The sequence below is a fragment of the Podarcis filfolensis genome (genome assembly GCF_964270895.1).
Source record: "Podarcis filfolensis genome assembly, chromosome: 3".
Taxonomy (NCBI): Eukaryota; Metazoa; Chordata; class Lepidosauria; order Squamata; family Lacertidae; genus Podarcis; species Podarcis filfolensis.
In genome coordinates this window covers 92236734-92254320 of record NC_139606.1, presented here as the reverse complement: position 1 = coordinate 92254320, position 17587 = coordinate 92236734, and the positions used below count along the sequence as shown (strand labels likewise).

At 40.3% G+C, this 17587-nt stretch overlaps 1 protein-coding gene across 3 annotated transcripts in view; it reads right to left on the bottom strand.

Moving 5' to 3' along the window:
• Positions 1-7955: 7955 nt before the first annotated feature.
• The window catches only part of SUSD4 (sushi domain containing 4), a 75840-nt gene continuing 66208 nt past the window's right edge, over positions 7956-17587 (bottom strand). For all 3 annotated transcript variants that reach the window (XM_083605289.1, XM_083605290.1, XM_083605291.1), the window contains 4 exons: positions 13742-13933; positions 12212-12356; positions 10119-10501; positions 7956-8751 (listed from right to left, as the gene is read on the bottom strand). In XM_083605289.1, the coding sequence (XP_083461415.1) occupies positions 8723-8751; positions 10119-10501; positions 12212-12356; positions 13742-13933 (749 nt within the window). In that variant the 3' untranslated portion in view covers positions 7956-8722. The remainder of the gene's footprint in view (positions 8752-10118; positions 10502-12211; positions 12357-13741; positions 13934-17587) is intronic.

Here is a 17587-nt window from a genome sequence, read left to right as displayed (position 1 = left end):
CCATTATGGCTATCACATTAGTGGCTCGAAACGCAATGAACTTAGAATCATAGAATCATAGAGTTGGAAGAGACCACAAGGGCCATCGAGTCCAACCCCCTGCCAAGCAGGAAACACCATCAGAGTACTCCCGACATATGGTTGTCACTTCCATACATCACTACTGGGAAAACCATGGCTTTAACTATACGGACCTTTGTTGGCAAGGTGATGTCTCTGCTTTTTAAGATGCTGTCTAGGTTTGCCATCGCCTTTCTCCCAAGGAGCAGGCGTCTTTTAATTTCGTGACTGCTGTCACCATCTGCAGTGATCATGGAGCCCAAGATAAACTAAAACACTCAAATACCACAGATATGCTTCAGGCATTCAGAGAGAGAGAGAGAGAGAGATGATTTTACTCAGGATGCTAATGATACAAGGAACTGCCTTATACTATGTCAGGGCAAAGTACTATCAGCAATAATTTGTAACAGCTTTCCTTGATCTCTGAAGCAAAGGTTTCCCCTGGTCCCAGGCTTTCATCCAACATATATTTGCTAACTAGATTTGTGAGGGATTTCTACTTGAGGCTTCATGCATGCAAAATATGTTTCATGACTCAACCGCAGCTCCCATCCTGCACTCTGTCCCTCATGACTTAAAATTTCCGATTGCTATTTTACTTCAGCTCTAGAACAGTGTTTACTCCTGTAAGCGCCCCATGTGACAGAAGAAAGGAAGGCAGATTTTCATAATTTATGGAATTAAATTATGTATTTAACCAGTGTAAACATGTTTAATTAATGTCACAAACAATTAGGGGAAGTCTGACTCTCTGCCTCATATGAAGGATATATGGTGCTGTCATGCTGAAATCAGACCACCACTTGTAAATAATATTTATTTGCCTGGAAGGGGAAAAAAACCTCACAGATCTTATCTCAGACTGAACAGACTGAAAGGATAGATGAATCACCAACTATGCTGTGCTGGCAGCAAATTAAAAATTTAGTGTTAGAACATAGTTCATAAGCGATAGACACAAGTGCTATAGTGGAACAAGCACTCAATATCTGCGAATCTATAGTTTTGAAGAATTTATAATGCTTCATTAAAAAAAAATAGAATGCAGCTGTTTAGATATTTAGGAGTTAGCCACCCAAAGTGGCTCCTTTCTTCTTCTTCTTCTTCTTCTTCTTCTTCTTCTTCTTCTTCTTCTTCATCTTCATCTTCATCTTCATCTTCCTCATTTCATTTTTATACTGCTTTATATTTTTCAGAAAAAAATCAAAGCGCTTCACAACCTACATTAAAATATCCACTAAAACAATCCAGAATATAACCTTGCTAAAGAAAGTCAAACATAAAGTATACACCGAAAGCAACATAATTAAAAGGAAACTGAAATATTAAAAGATTTCAAAACAGAACATTACAAAGGAGGTCAGCTACAGAATGCATGTTTAATGCAGCAAAGTTAACAAACAAAATATTAATTAAACCCTTTCCAGAGAGATGGGGAGCCCTCCTGAACAGTATATATTGTATGGTAAGACTTACTCTCTCTCTGTGTGTGTGTGTGTGTGTGTGTGTGTGTGTGTGTGTGTATGTGTGTGTGTGTATGTGTGTTAGTGAGAAAGAGAAGAAAGAAAGAAAGAAAGAAAGAAAGAAAGAAAGAAAGAAAGAAAGAAAGAAATGCAGGCAGAGAAATCTTTTGCAAGCTACTTACTAGCAAATAGAGAAGCAGAGATATGTAATTTTATGTTATTCTTACTTTACTTGTATTTTACCACTTTTAGGTTTGTGAGCCACTCACAAAATTGTTACTTGAAGGGCCTCAAAACAAAATATAACAATATAATAAATTCATAAATGATGCCTGTCTCTTAAGTTTTTGTTTGCTGATTTTAAATTCACAGGTTAAAGTTAAAAATGCAACAGGTCAAATGCCTACATGCAGCAATGGAAGGCTAAAAAGAGTGGGGTGTTTGGGTCAGCTAGACCTCTTTGGCCAGCGTGCTCTAGAGCGTTGATTGTGGCCACAGAAGGTCCTGGTTTAGCATCCCAGCCAAATCCAACTCAGATGGAAGATGGCCTTTCCTGATCATTATCCCTTTCTGGGGAAATTCTCTCTAGGTCAAGTTGACCACCAAACAAACTGGTGTCATTACATTGCCAAGATTTTCCCCACACCAATCTAACATGTGGGCATGTTTTGTTCATGACGCATGCAAGTCTGGTTGAGTAGGGTTTAAGCAGCTCAGTGCTCACTCTCACAAGTTCAAGCTTTCAATAGCACCCGCAAGCAGCTGGGCGACACAAAGGTGAAGCGGGCCCACTTTCCACAGTATGTTTCCAATGCGGGAGTGATTTACAGGAACCCTCCTCTAACTGGCATGCCTCATATGAGAAACAGGCTCCAGAGATAAGCAAATCCAAAGGATTCTCAGTTAGTTGCTGACAAAGGAATTGCTCCTGGCATCTGCTGCGAGGTTTCATCTATTCAGCACCAGGTGGAGACAAGTGCATCAAATCAGTCTACAGTTATCCTTAATGCATTCCTAGCTGCTTTCCATGAAATGCAGATTATGAAGTGCAGGGTATAGTAGTGCTAAAGAAAGCTAATCACATTAACTGGCTTAGACTGCAGAAGATATCACATCAGCCATTTCTATTACAGTATTAAGCCAATGCAGAGGTCTCTCTCTCTGTCTCTCTCCCTCCAGAGTCTGATGCATTTGAGCCCCCAAGGGATCATATTTCCAAACCACTTTAATGTCCCATGTACAGACCTTGCAAACTGTTGAATGACAGCATGCCCATGTCAGCAGAGGGAAGATAAAAGCGTCACGGGGAACCTGTTTTTGCTTAACGCCCCTAGTTGTCAGGCAGACAATGACGACACAGGCATAGAAAAGGTAATTAGCAGGGGGAAATACAAGGCATCAAATCACTGCAAGACAGTCACAATATTGTCATACTGGAGAGGACAAGAAATACATGAAAGCTGGAAGCATCCCAAAGACCATAATGAGAAAGAGAGAGAGAATGAGGATGTGAAACCCACAAAAATGGCAAACGGGCTTATGCACTTAGATAATTCAGAAGCAAGTGTGTGTGTGAGAGACTACACAAAGGAACACACAAACATGGTATAGGGGGCCTTATATGCCTGGGTAGGTCAGAAGCAGCAAAGCTTCCCCTGAGAGGCTGCATTTTGCCCCCACTTCCAGGGCGGATGGCAGAGAGCACTGCAAAATGAATTTCGACAGATTTTGATGCATTAGCTTAATGTAGTTGGTTGTTGTTGAGCTGGCAGCTCAGCAATAATTTTGCACATTGATAGACAAAATATTCATGCAGGTGCATCAAATAATGGAGAGTTACTTCTCTGAACAGCTTAGTAGTCGGTGTAGCAAATGGAGTTTTCACAATAGAGAACGGTAAGCAAAGAAATGGAGCCAGTGTTATTCATAAAATGATCTGGACTCTTAAGAATTTTTTTTAAAAAATAAAATGTTAGAGGTGTTTAATTGCCTTGGCCATGCTGAAGAAGAGGAGGAGGAGGAGTTTGGACTTGATATCCCGCCTTTCACACCCCTTAAGGAGTCTCAAAGCAGCTAACAATCTCCTTTCCCTTCCTCCCCACAACAAACACTCTGTGAGGTGAGTGAGGCTGAGAGACTTCAGAGAAGTGTGATTAGCTCAAGGTCACCCAGCAGCTGCATGTGGAGGAGCGGGGAAGCGAACCCGGTTCACCAGATTACGAGTCCACCGCTCTTAACCACTACACCACACTGGCTGTACTCTGTAACCTGGGGATCTTTATTGTAGAGCCAGTCCATCAGTACAAGATCATAGAATTGTAGACTTGGAAGGGATCCTGAGGATCATCTAGTCTACCCCCTTGCAATGGAATCTCAACTAGATCATACATGACAAATGGCCATTCAACCCTTGCTTAAAAACTTCTACCTCTCATGGAACAGCTCTTCCTGTCAGAAAGTTCTTCCTGATGTTTAGTCAGAATCTCCTTTCCTGTAACTTGAAGCCATTGGTTTGGGCCCTACCCCCTGGAGCAGGAGAAAACAAGTGTGCTCCATTTTCCATGTGACAGCCCTTTAGGAATTTTAAAGTGGCTATCATATCTCTTCTCAGTCTCCTCTTTTCCAGGCCAAACAAACCAGCTCCCTCAACCATTCATCATAAGGCTTGGTTTCCAGACCCTTTGATCATCTTGGTCACCCTCCTCTCCACACGTTCCAGCTTGTCAACACCCTTCTTTAATTGTGGTGCCCACAACTGGACACAGTATTCCAGGTGTGCTCTGACCAAGGCAGAATAGAGTGGTACTATTACTTCCTTGGACTGGGACACTGTATGTCTGTTGATGCAGCCTATAATAGCATTAACCTTTTTTGGGCTTTTATCACACTGTTGACTCACGTTAAACTTGTGGTCTACTAAGACCCCTAGGTATTTTTCACATATACTACTGGCAATCTGAGTGTCCCTCATCTTATATTTGTGCAGCTGGTTCTTCCAGCCAAAGTGTAGAACCTAACATTTGTCCCTATTAAAAATTTATTTTGTTGGTGTGAGCCCAGTTCTCCAAACTGTTAAGGTCATCTTGCATCCTGATTCTTTCTTCAGCAGCACTGGCTACCCCTCCCAGTTTGGTGTCATGGACAAATTTGATGAGCATCCCCTCAAATTCTTCAAGTCATTTACAAAGAAGCTGAACAACAATGGGTCAAAGACAGATCTCTGCAGCACCCCACTTGCCACTTTTTTCTAGTATGATGAACCATTAGTGAGCACTCTTTGAATGGATAATTAAACAGTCTATGAGCACAATGTGAGTGTGGGGTTGCTATGTAAAGCTTTTAAAAATATTTTCTAGAACCAGTTTTAGGAGTTCTCCATTACAAAATAGCTGTCTATAACATATATCATGCCCCAAAGCCTTTGTTCCCTTCCTGCAGTAGAGTTACATTTTTTAAAAGGTTAGTGTTTTAAGCATCAGAGGCGTCACTTGACTGTTTTATTGCAATACCTGAGGATTCAGTAACCACAGAATGAATCAGCAGGGTAAGTTCAAAAGGGTAGCACATGTGGCCATTGAAGACTTTGATATCTACTTCTGTGCACTGCAGACTCTGGTTGCCTAAAATGGTGATGGTTTAATGGCTTAAGGAGATGTATTAAACAAAAAACAACTCTTACCTGATATTTTCCCACTTTTGCTCAGGTGCTCAGGTGCTCTTTGCTCCATTCAGTCATGAGACAGGTTCAGATGAACTATCTACAAACTGTTGTTGCTACATTTAAGAAACTTGTAGTATTTTATCTAAAATGTCTAAGATCAGATTTGTAAACTCCCTTACTGGGAGTTAATTATCATTAAACTCAGCAGGATTTACTCCTGATTAAACATGTATAGGATTGGACGGTGAGTTGCGTAGAGACTAAAACTTCCATGGATGAAATGATGCCGCAAATACATTTACTTGAATTTATACCACATCTTTTGGATTTTTCTAGTTATAATTGGGAGGTGGGGCTTAAGTGCTGAACTTTCCTTAGCCTCAGGACCAGCAACAGAGGACCAAGTGGGGATGGATATAGCAAGAGTTTGTGATGTACCGCAGGAGAGAGATGGTCCCATTTATTGGGAGCAATGTTTATGAATTATACGCCTGAAATGGGACTCTCATGAGGTTTTTATCTCCAACGTTCCTCAAAATCAACAGACATGAAGGCAAAATAAATGGAAAATTTTTGATAAATTACAGCAACACTTTTCTCTAAGTCCCACAACAAACTCTGGGAATATTTGGATACTACTCAGCAGCCATAGAACATCGACAAAAATACATGCTGTTTGTTACACGACAGTTTCCCAAGGCTGTTTACACTGTTCAGTGCATGGTTCTTGAGCAGACAATTGCAATTGACTCAAATACCCCAGCTTGCAAATACATTTCCATGATGCTTTGTCTTATTTCAAGCATTACTTATTTTCATTATCATGAGCCGTAAAATAAAAGCATAAGGCACAATAGCTGCACTGCCAACCTACAGAATCCCTCCTTCCCATTTCCCTATAGTATTCATCTTTTTTATCACTGCGTACCTACACAAGTGGACTCTTCAGAGCATTTTCATTGTGTATGTGGATGATTATACACTTAAGACTGAAAATAAGAAGTGGTTCAGGATCTTTAAGAGCGTTTACAATGAGCTCTTTCTTCTACTATAGAAAAATGAACCATATATACCTGGATTGGTAGTAAAGGTGGTACTCCTCCTGGACTATTTTTAAAATCATGATTTAAAATCTAAAAGCAACCTAGTTGCATTTTCTCTGTGCTTTACTGTGAGGCTATATAATGGCAAGTTGTAGCTAATATGTCAATAGCATTTGTAATCTGCAATGCTTGTACGGTTGGGGAAAGGTATTGTTTCCTAAACCAACCAGTATCAAGCTATCGAGAAAATTTGTCTCAGAAATTACATACACTAGAGAAGTAAAAAGTGCACACATTTGGAAATTGTCTTATTTAACTGTTTGTCTAGATATATACAAATTGTTATTGTCACAGGTCAAGATACAGGTGTACCATGCAAATATCTCCCTATCTGCACAAGCATTTTAGATAGCAGAAAATCCAGAGCAAAAACCTATTTTTTTGGGGGGGGGGTTGCATTTTGTTCCATGTATTTGTTCATTTTAAGCTGTATTTATGTTGCAGTGCTGTGTGAATTAGTCACACTTTTGCATTTCATCGCTAGAATCTTTTGAAGAAGTGTGGTTAAGAGATATTTTAAATAAGTAAAATGAATGCCATTGTATTATGGAAGATAATTTTTGTACTTATCTTCAAATACTTGAGCATGTGGAGCTAGGAAGCCTAAATGTGTTGGATTTAACAGTAGCTGAAGTAACAGCTTAGATGTACTGAGTGGGGAGGAGAAATCTGCCCTTGCCCTCCCTGAAATGATATCCATGCTTCCCTTTTGTGTCAAAAGAACAGCAACAACAATCAAGACCATGGAACAAAAGAAAAAGGTTAATCAACACAGTTGAGATCTGGATTGGGAGTGAGGAAGAAGTTGAAGAAAATTCCAGATACAGAGGTACCTCGGTTTACAAACTTAATTTGTTCCGGAAGTCCATTCTTAAACCGAGGCGCACTTTCCCTACTGAGGCCTCCCGCTACTGGTGCCCTTCCACCGTTCTGATTCCGTTCGGTTTCCAAGGCAAAGTTCGCTAACCGGAACACCTACTTCCGGTTTTGCAGAGTTTGTTCACCAAATAGTTCATTAACAGAGCTGTTTGTAGACTGGGGCACCACTGTATACAGTCTGGCATTTTGTGTTAATGAGAAAAAGGAAGCTGTCTTATACCAAATCAGACCATTGATCCACCTAGCTCCAGAGTTTCAGTCTTTCCCAACGCTTCTTTCTGCATGCAGAACATGTGCTCTGACACTGAACTATAACCGTTTCTGATCATACCATGTGCAGTATGGCTCTATAAAGTTCTTAGTACAAACCTCAGCTTAGGTGTGAAAGCACTAGTAACTAGTAATACTGATATCTCACAACAGAGTCCAGTCCGGTCTTCCTCCAGGATGTTTCTCCTTGTAAGTAGCTCGAACAGGTCAATTAACCTCCCTCCCTCCCACCCACCTCACCAGTTTCCTCTTTTCCTTTTTCAGCAGACATTCAACACCCCATGATTCTTAGATGCCACTGAGCATGCTCATTCCTCACTGACCTATTTAAGCAGAGACTTCCTCTTTGAGTTGCGATCCAACCAATGCCATTGCCTTCCTCTTGTTTCTCAGTGGCCTCATTAAACATGGGTGTGAGACACTACTATTTCAACATTTGCCTAAGTGTGGCTTTGCTACTTTTGTTTATAACTTGGAACATTCATGAGAAAAAACAGGTCAAATGCAATGCAGTTGTGATAATGTTTCATAAATACTTCTATTTTAGATCTTTCTTTTTAAACAAAAAACAAAACCTTTAGATCATGACTCAAGCCTCTTCTTTCCTTTTATTATACGTTTACCCAGAATAAGTTCTTTCTTGAACTCAGGTGCTTTGTTGCTGCAGCCGCCTCTTTAAATGACATCACCACAAGAGTTTCTCTCTACAAGCTTGGTTAAAACAGACCATTCAGGAATGACCTTTCCCCAATTTTAATTTCAACACTGTTTATTTCCCTGCACCCCAATAAATTAGGATTCCTTTGTAAATTGTGGTCCATCATAAATATTTAGCAGCTTCAATAAAGCAAAATTTACATCATCTGACATGCTTTCTTTAGGCAGTTTGTACCTGTAACACAAACCACTTTCACTGGTGTTTCTAAAGAGCAGTTAAGACTTCCTGCGATGCAGATACACTCATCACTATTCCATAAATCTATAGTTCTTTTGCAGTGACTAGTCTCATCAAATCCTCAGGATTCATTTTTGTAAAGCTGCCGTTGAATAGCTGATGCTCTCAACCCCCAAAGTTGATTAAGATATGTGCACAAAAAAATCTGGTGACATCATAATGTGGAAGATTTATAAAAACCGAAAATGCCCTCCCCCGATATTTAGTCAGTCTTTATATAGAGATTTATATAGATATATAGGTATGTTTGTATACATATGTGCATGATTCTTTTACGCCCTCCTCCCCCCAAGAGGTGTGAGCAGGTAATGATCAAGATTTGTGCAGATTAAGGGTCTTCATCCATCAATGGAATTTCTAGAAAATAAAAGAAAGAGTTAATTGGGTTTTAATAGTGAACTCTGTGAAGGGAGGACCTGAAATGTTATTTTGCTATAACATGCCATTAACAGGCCCACTGCTGCTAAGAGGTTAAGGCACTTTATGCATTGAGTCAGACAACCCATTTTTTTCTTTTACTTTACTACATAGCGACCTGGTGCAATTACAAAGTATGCTAAGTGGCTGCATACAAATCAGGCTAATTGTTCAAAGCACTTTGCAGGTGGCTGTGCAGTGAAGTAGTCCTCTGATTATTCTTTCTTAGGCCAGGCTAATTTTCAGAATGAGAATTAAATGAAGATTCAATTCCCCACCACCACCACCCGTTCAGCTTGCGTGCTTGAAGCCTGGCACACATTCATGACTAATTTGGAGTCATTTAATTAGTATGTTTCACGAAGCAGTTCCATGTGCAGAGGAATAAGAGGCCATGAAACCTTCAGCAAGCCAAATTTTAAAGATGGCCAAAAATCACATTGGCTGTGGAACCTATTCAATAATGTTGGATCCCAAGCGTGATCTTACTAGCTGGGGAAACCCAGCCAGATGGGCAAGGTATAAATAATGAAATTATTATTATTACTATTAGTATTTGCTCTCAGCATAAAAGATGACTTAGTGTGTGTCTTCATTAGAGTAGGTGACCATGAAAATCTGCCGCTAACACCAGTTTGCCACTGACTCTAACTTTGAGCATTACACAAACCACAGTAAACTATACATAGCTCATTGAAATACACAGCTGGATGTTGAGAAAAATCAATATTACAACAAGGTAATTGGATTGGACTTTCTGACAGAGTAACAAAAGACTAGGTAGATACTATGTTGAATTTTACTGTAATGTAGTGTGTGCGCTCATTACTAAAAAAAAAAAAACACCAAGAAAAAAAGAACTAGCGCATAGGCTGATGAAACAGGGCATTTTTGGCTACTCTCATACTCCAGGCCCAGACTATAACTCCACATGTTTTTAAAGATGTGCCATGTACCCAAAAAAACTAGCTAACCTGACCTCCAGCAAATGTTCAGTCTTTTGCAGTGGGGAACACGTTAACCCTCTCCTGCCATAAAGGAATTTTTAGGCACAAATCCTTGGTAGAATCTGATGCAAGGTGGTGGTGAAACTTTGAGTTGTAAAGAATTTGCTGCTGCTGTTGTTGTGTTGTTGTTTTTTTTTAAAAAAGTCAGAAGCAAAAGAGACATAGGCTGGAACAGAAAGAAAGACCCAATATGCAGTTAGGTTCCTTCTCCAAAGCACAATCTCATGGCTTCTTCATATGGGGAAAAAAAAACCTCTGACACTAAAACAAGCTCACATAATGTTCAAAAATCAAAATTACCATCTGCAATGTCAATGCTTGGGCTGGTTGATGCTACTTCCCCGGTGGTGCTATTGATAGCATCAGTTCTCTCTGAGATAGGATGTGCTCCCACTTGACACACAGAAGATGTGTACAAACTTTGAAGAAGTTCCGATGAGCCTGAAATGCTGTCACAGGTATCAAATTCCGCCGGCAACCTGCCCAAGTCATCTGGCCCCGGATAAGCTGGAGGGTTCTGATCATCAGCCTGTAAAACATACCCCTGGCCAGCAGGGGACACACATCCAGGTGCCAAGGCATTCAATCCACTGCTCACAGCTTCATCGTAGGAAGGTAGCATCACAGGAACACCGTCCACCACCACGAAGTCAGGGCCACTGCTGCAATTCTCCTGAGCTCCTCTATATTGGAAGGAGAGAAAGAGTGTGCGTGAGTGTGTGTGTGTGTCAGAGAGTGTGAATGTCAGAATATCATCTTCCAGCAACGTATGAGGTTCACCACTTAGAAAGTTTTTAATAACCTGAAATTGAGGCAATGCATCATTAATATTTACTTCAAATATGCCCAGGTATCTGTTCAGACCGATAGCCATGTGCAATTTGTCACAATAAGCTAAATAGCTCCAGCAAACCAGGGAAGAGGTGGGAGAAGGAAAGCAAGCAGCTGGGTGGCAAAGATAAGGAACTCTCTTATTCCTCATTCCGCACTGTGCACATCAGCCTACATTAAGATTCCCAGAATCACAAGTTAGGCTGGGAAATCCAAGGTTGGCAGTGAGAAAATCTCAGCTAACTTTCATGGTATACTGCATCTGTATTGTACATTAAGGCAACGGACACATCAATTGCGAATAGCAACTTTATTTACTTTTATTAAATTTGTCAATTGCTTTATTTTGCCCAGGGCAACGCAAAGTGACCTACAGCTAAACAAATAGACAATAAATCCCACATGAATACAGTGGTACCTCGGGTTAAGTACTTAATTTATTCCGGAGGTCTGTACTTAACCTGGAACTGTTCTTAACCTGAAGCACCACTTTAGCTAATGGGGCCTCCTGCTGTTGCCGCACCGCCGGAGCACGATTTCTGTTCTCATCCTGAAGCAAAGTTCTTAACCTGAAGCACTATTTATGGGTTAGCGGAGTCTGTAAACTGAAGCGTATGTAACCTGAAGCGTATGTAACCCGAGGTACCACTGTACATTAAAACCAAGAGGAAAGAGAAATACTTTAAAAACATCCCACCCACTTCTAAAAGGTCACAGATAGTTAAAGGCCAAAGGCCTGGTTATAGATGAAGGTTTTTGCCTACAGATACATAATGATGGTGCCAGGAGAATTTCCCTGGGGAGAGCATTCCACAAACAGGGAGCCACCGCTGGCAGCCACCCTAGTTTAAGATAAGAGGGTTGAAAGTACATTATTGATTTACTTGTTCATTCTGGGCTTTTGTTTACCACCCTTGATGATGCATATAAGAGAGTGGTTCAAAATATTTATTAAAAAAGAATATAGTGCAGTAAAGTCAGTTACAGATAGGTAGCCGTGTTGGTCTGCCATAGTCAAAACAAAAAAAAAAAATTTCTTTCCAGTAGCACCTTAAAGACCAACTAAGTTAGTTCTTGGTATGAGCTTTCGTGTGCATGCACACTTCGTCAGATACACTGAAACAGAAGTTGCCAGATCCTTCTATATAGTGAGAAGGTGGGGAGGGGTATGGGTGGTTGGCAGATAGCTGAGATGAGCCTGTTGACGGCTCTTAACGACTGCAATAGGTCTCACCCCTTGCTTTTTCCTGTAAGACCTATTGCAGTCGTTAAGAGCCGTCAACAGGCTCATCTCAGCTATCTGCCAACCACCCATACCCCTCCCCACCTTCTCACTATATAGAAGGATCTGGCAACTTCTGTTTCAGTGTATCTGACGAAGTGTGCATGCACACGAAAGCTCATACCAAGAACTAACTTAGTTGGTCTTCAAGGTGCTACTGGAAAGAAAAAAATTTTTTTTGTTTTTTCAGTAAAGTCAGGTAAGGATTAAATACAGTACCACACTGCCAACTACTGGGAGAAGGGGAAGGAGGAGAACATAACAGAAAAGTGTTACTAACCTTGGAAGAAAGCGTGCCTTAAATTTGGTCTGGAACATTCTGGCAAGGATAACTAACAGAAGTACCAGAAGAACACTGGTAGCAGTGAATGCCACAATCTTCCATGTTGTCAGGAGAGTTTCCTGTGTATTTGGCCAAGTTTGTTCTGTGGCACAAACGATAATGAAAAAGTGTCATGTTAGGTAATAATGGTTTAATACTTACTTTTCATTAGAGCCATAAAGGACCAGGGCCCAAATACTTTACAATCATGCAGATGACACAAAACTGGGAGGGGTAGCTAATGCCTCAGAAAACACAATCGGGATTCGATATGACCTTAAGAGATTGGAGAACTGGGCCCAAACTAACAAAATGAATTTCAATAGTGATAAATGTCAGGTTCTACATTCAGGCAGGAAGAACCAGCCCATATAAGATGGGGGACACTTGGATTGCCAGTGGAACATGTGAAAAGGATCTAGGGGTCTTAGTATACCACCAGCTTAACATGAGTCAGCAGTGTGATGCAAGAGGAAAAGAAGGGCAATGCTAATCTGGGTTGCATCAACAGAAGTATAGTGCGCCAATCAAGGGAAGTAATAGTTGTGTTCTATTCTGCCTTGGTCAGACAACACCTGGAGTACTGTGTATATATACCGTATATACCTGAGTATAAGCCGACCCAAATATAAGCCGAGGCACCTAATTTTAGGACAAAAAACTGGGAAAACTTATTGACTCGAGTATAAGCCAGTTTACCAAACCACAAACCTGGTGGTGGCGGCAGCGGAGAAGGAAGAACAAGCAGCCCAAAAAGGCTGCTTTCGGGCTGCTCGTTCCTCCTCTGCTGCTGCTCGCTCCTCCTCCTTCTCTGCCGACAGCGGAGCAGCCGCTCATTCCTCTGCCGCCGCCTCTGCCGCTCGCAAGAGCAAGCATAGGAGCCCGGTTGAGAGTGTCACAGCGCAGCACCTCTCCCAGCCGTGGCTCCTGTGCCTTTCCTTGTCAGAGGCGGGCAGCGGCGGAGGGACAAGCGGCAAGAAAGGGCTCCTTTCTCACTGTTCGTCCCTCCGCAGCTGCCCACCTCACTTGAGTATAAGCCGAGGCAGGCTTTTTCAGCCCAAAAAATATGCTGAAAAAGTGGGCTTATATTTGAGTATATACAGTAATATGCCCTTTAAAAATTATCTACATATATACACATCAACATAACACCAACCAAAGCCAAAACAAATGTTACATTGGTAAGATTGTGCACTGTTAAATAGGGGACCCCACCTTTCTACTTCTGTTTGCCTGAATGTTTATTGTCTAAACCAGGGGTTGTCAACCTGGTCCCTACCGCCCACTAGTGGGCGTTTCAGGATTCTAGGTGGGCGGTAGGGGGTTCTACGGCACAAGTTGAATCCTCCTTCCATCGAGCACTGGTGGGAGGTAAGGAAATTTTACCATCAAGAAAGATACATATAGTGGGCGTTAGGTATAAAAAGGTTGACTACACTGGTCTAAACTTTCATGTACATGTCAGGTTCTCAAGTTGTTGTTTATTACCTGTTTTGACACAGTATACTTGATATGACGGAAACCATTCTCCATACTGGCAGGTGATATATTTGTAATCATTGGTGAGAGTGTAGCCAGGATCACAATAGAACTCAACCACAGTCCCATGGTTGTAACGCTCGCAAGGCCTCGGGTGGCAAATGTAATCTCCATGAGTCACCATAGGAGGTAGTGGACAAACTTGGACACAAAAAGACCAAACATATGTGAGGATGAGTGAGGTACAACATTGCATGACCGACATCAATAAATATAAACTGAATGCAATGTTGGATGATAATCATAATCATAATTTATACCCCGCCCATCTGGCTGGGTTTCCCCAGCCACTCTGGACGGCTCCCAACCGAATATTAAAAACACAGTGCAGCATTAAACATTAAAAACTTCCCTAAACAGGGCTGCCTTCAGATGTCTTTTAAAAGTAAGATAGTTGCTTATTTCCTTGACATCTGATTGCATGCAATCTCAATATACAAACAAGCTTGTGCACATCCCTTTATTTATGCCATTTACAAACCAATATATTAGCAAACTACAAGCCTGAGCCCTGTGCATTGGCAATTATAATTTTCATACCAAGGCAATAAAACTAACAAGACACAACCCAGCAGACTACAGAGCAATTTCTGCCTCTATTCTCCCAGTCATTATAATGATTATTTTGAAATGGTTTTGTGGTATCTTGCTTTATTGCACCTATGTATATGGCTTGGCACAAGCTTGAAAATTTATACGAGTGGGCAGTCTATAAATATTTTCATAAATAAGTAAGTAAATAAAATGAGGGTTGTTGTTTTTTAATAGAAGAGGACTACCTAGGCATTCAAAATTCAGCCTTGACATCTCTAACGTAGTTCAGGCGACAGAGGTTTATCACCTCCAGCTCTTAAAGACTACAGAAAGCTACAAGTACACAAATAATTATTTCAGGTGGAGGAAGGGGAATAGTAGTTCAATTAGTTTATTGGTTTCGATAAATGTTTCCATCTCTACTGGAACTTGCTATTTGTCTGTGGTGCAGATATACATACACCAAACATTAAATGCTTCCTTGGAACCTCATAAAGAAAGAAAAGTTCAGAATACAGAAGCACTTCCTAATACCATCAGGAAGGGATGAATGCTGAGTGCAATCCAGCACAAGGTCGGCATATGTAAAACTCACTGAAATTGACGAAATCAATGAAGTACACAGCAAAATACTCATCCCACTGATTTCTGATTTGTTAAGGAAACCTTTCAATGAATTGTACTATACACCTGCAACAGATGTTAAGGACTGACCAAAAAGGTACATATGAAAAGAAACATCAACAGTTTTATATTTCACCACCAGCATTTCGTTTATTTTATGAGGGTTGTTTTACAAAGAAAAGAAGCAAGCAACAGGTGTCTAAATTGGCATTTTGGTGTGCAGAGTATTATATAAACATTCACTAACACATCAAGTAAGGCAGGTAACTGGCATTCCTATTTTACAGATACAATTATTTGAATTCATAGTACTTTTTACTAAATATAGTTGTACATGCAACATTAGGAGCAGTTTTGCAGCTGTTTAGAAAGCACTGGATAATTTAGCTCCATACCGTATCCACACAGACTCCAGAAACTCTCCATTTACTCATTGCTAAATAAAAGGTAACCACAACCACTCTCACTTAGATTAGGGCTTCCAGGCAAGAGGATAAAACTAATGGGCTGAATTCAGCCCTGGCGCCCTTCCTTTTACAATTTAAGAATCACCTGTTGCCAATGTTATATGCTGCATTAACCATATACACAGACTCAAAAGAACCTTTTTTTTTTTTTTTTTTGGTCTTAGCATCATTTGTGTAATGGATCTTTAGAGACTAGAAAGCAAATCCGCTACCTCAAGCCAAAATAGTTAACAGAACCACCCTCTTCAGATAAGTTCCAAGAGGACTTACTCTCAAGTAAGTGCATGATTGCACTCTTTGTGTCACAAGCTCTGCATGCTGAATTCCTGCTCCTAGCATTTTCATTTCAATAGCTGAACTTGCAGAATATTAATTTATTATTAAACAGCAGCAGGTGCCTAGTGCACTGGAGATAGATTTGGGTTACCTAAAAAGGGTCAGGCTCGGCTCCTTTCCAGGAAAGAGCAAATTTGTTCACTGTTTCCTTCCAACGGCTGCTGTGTTTGGATTTCATGCCTCTATTATGCAGTAAAGACCTACTGCATAGATATAAATAATGCACGCATCAATTCACAACAGTAGATTTCCCACAGAAATCTCAATTCAGTAACTTCTCCCTATGCATCTACTTACATGAATAATGTATTTCAAAAGTAATTCCCTACCCCACCTACCCAAAAAAGCACAACAAGACATTAAACGAACCTACAGAAGAGCCTGATTGTAATGTGCAACACTTTCTATTCTGCATGCCCTGGAGACATGGCTTTGTTTGCATTTTCACTAGGCAAAGCTTTATAAATTATAATATCTGGAAACTAGAGCACATAATTCACACAGAAAGCAATATTCTACATCTTTTCCAAGCTGGACTCAACCTAACGGAATGCAAGATGATTCATTAAGAAGGTCTGAAACGCTTTCCTTGTTTGGCTTAAAACAACGGCTCTAAATGGGAAGGAACCAAGGGAAAGAAACTGCTGATAAGCTCTCTCAACGAGCAAACCTCTCTGACAAGAATAATCTTAGCTGATTAGGGGACACTCTATTACCTGCTGTCCCTAGCCATTTCTCTGCTTCTCTATCTAAACATCTTTGCAATAGGGTTGATTTGCAAGGGTCTGGCATAGATAACAGGCTGTCAGAGATGTGTCAATACAGAGCAGTGATCCAACGCCAGGAAACATGAAAAGATTTTCCACCAGAGAGATTAACTACTTTAAAGAAGCAAAATTTCAAGCCTGCAGCAATGCCACCTGCTGCCTCTTCTGACATTCAGAAAGGCCCAGCGCATTCACCAAACTGTGAAAAAGACTCCATGAATTGAAAGTGAAGACACTAAACATACTTTTCCTTATTTTTTTGTTTTCTAACACAAGAAAATCTTTTTTTAAAAAAAACACACAAAAATTAAAAAAAACAACAACAATATTAAGGAACCAAAAACAATAGAGTGGAAGTAAAATGAACAATGCCACACGGGCTCGTTTGTCTATTAGGAATTACCATTTCCAGATATTTGATTATAGAACAGCAGTGTGCAGGGATGAGCTCCCACAATCACCTCCCAATGAAGTCCTACTAGCACAGATCAACTGTCAAGCCAAATGTCTTCAGAAGACTACAAGAGGAGAGTCAAGGCACACACTAGAGTGGAAAGAACAATACTCTCTATCTGTGGTAATGAAAAGCAACAATTATGTTAGCTAGCGTGTTGTTATCTTTTGGAGAAAAGAGGATATGTGTGTATTTTGGACCTAGAATGCATTGGAAACAGACACAAATAACAATATATACATTTTAAACAGGTAAGGCAAATGCTATTTCTCTATTATTATTATTATTATTATTATTATTATTATTATTATTAAAAAACAACAACAACCTCTTGCCTGCTGCTCTCAAGTAAGGACTGCTCTCAAGTAAGGACCACAGATGAAAGAATAATGGAGCAGGTTTGAAAATAACCAAGTTATCCTTGATTCAAATTGTACTTCGTTCTTATTGTAGTTACACTCATGGGAATAAAGGCTTTCCATTCACTCAGTAATGAATTTTATGCTAATGCAGGCAAATTCAGTCTCTTGCTTTCCAAAAAATCTGTGTGTGCACTAAGAGACACATTGTTATATTTAAGCTCACAAATTGAGATATTGATATTTTAATTGAT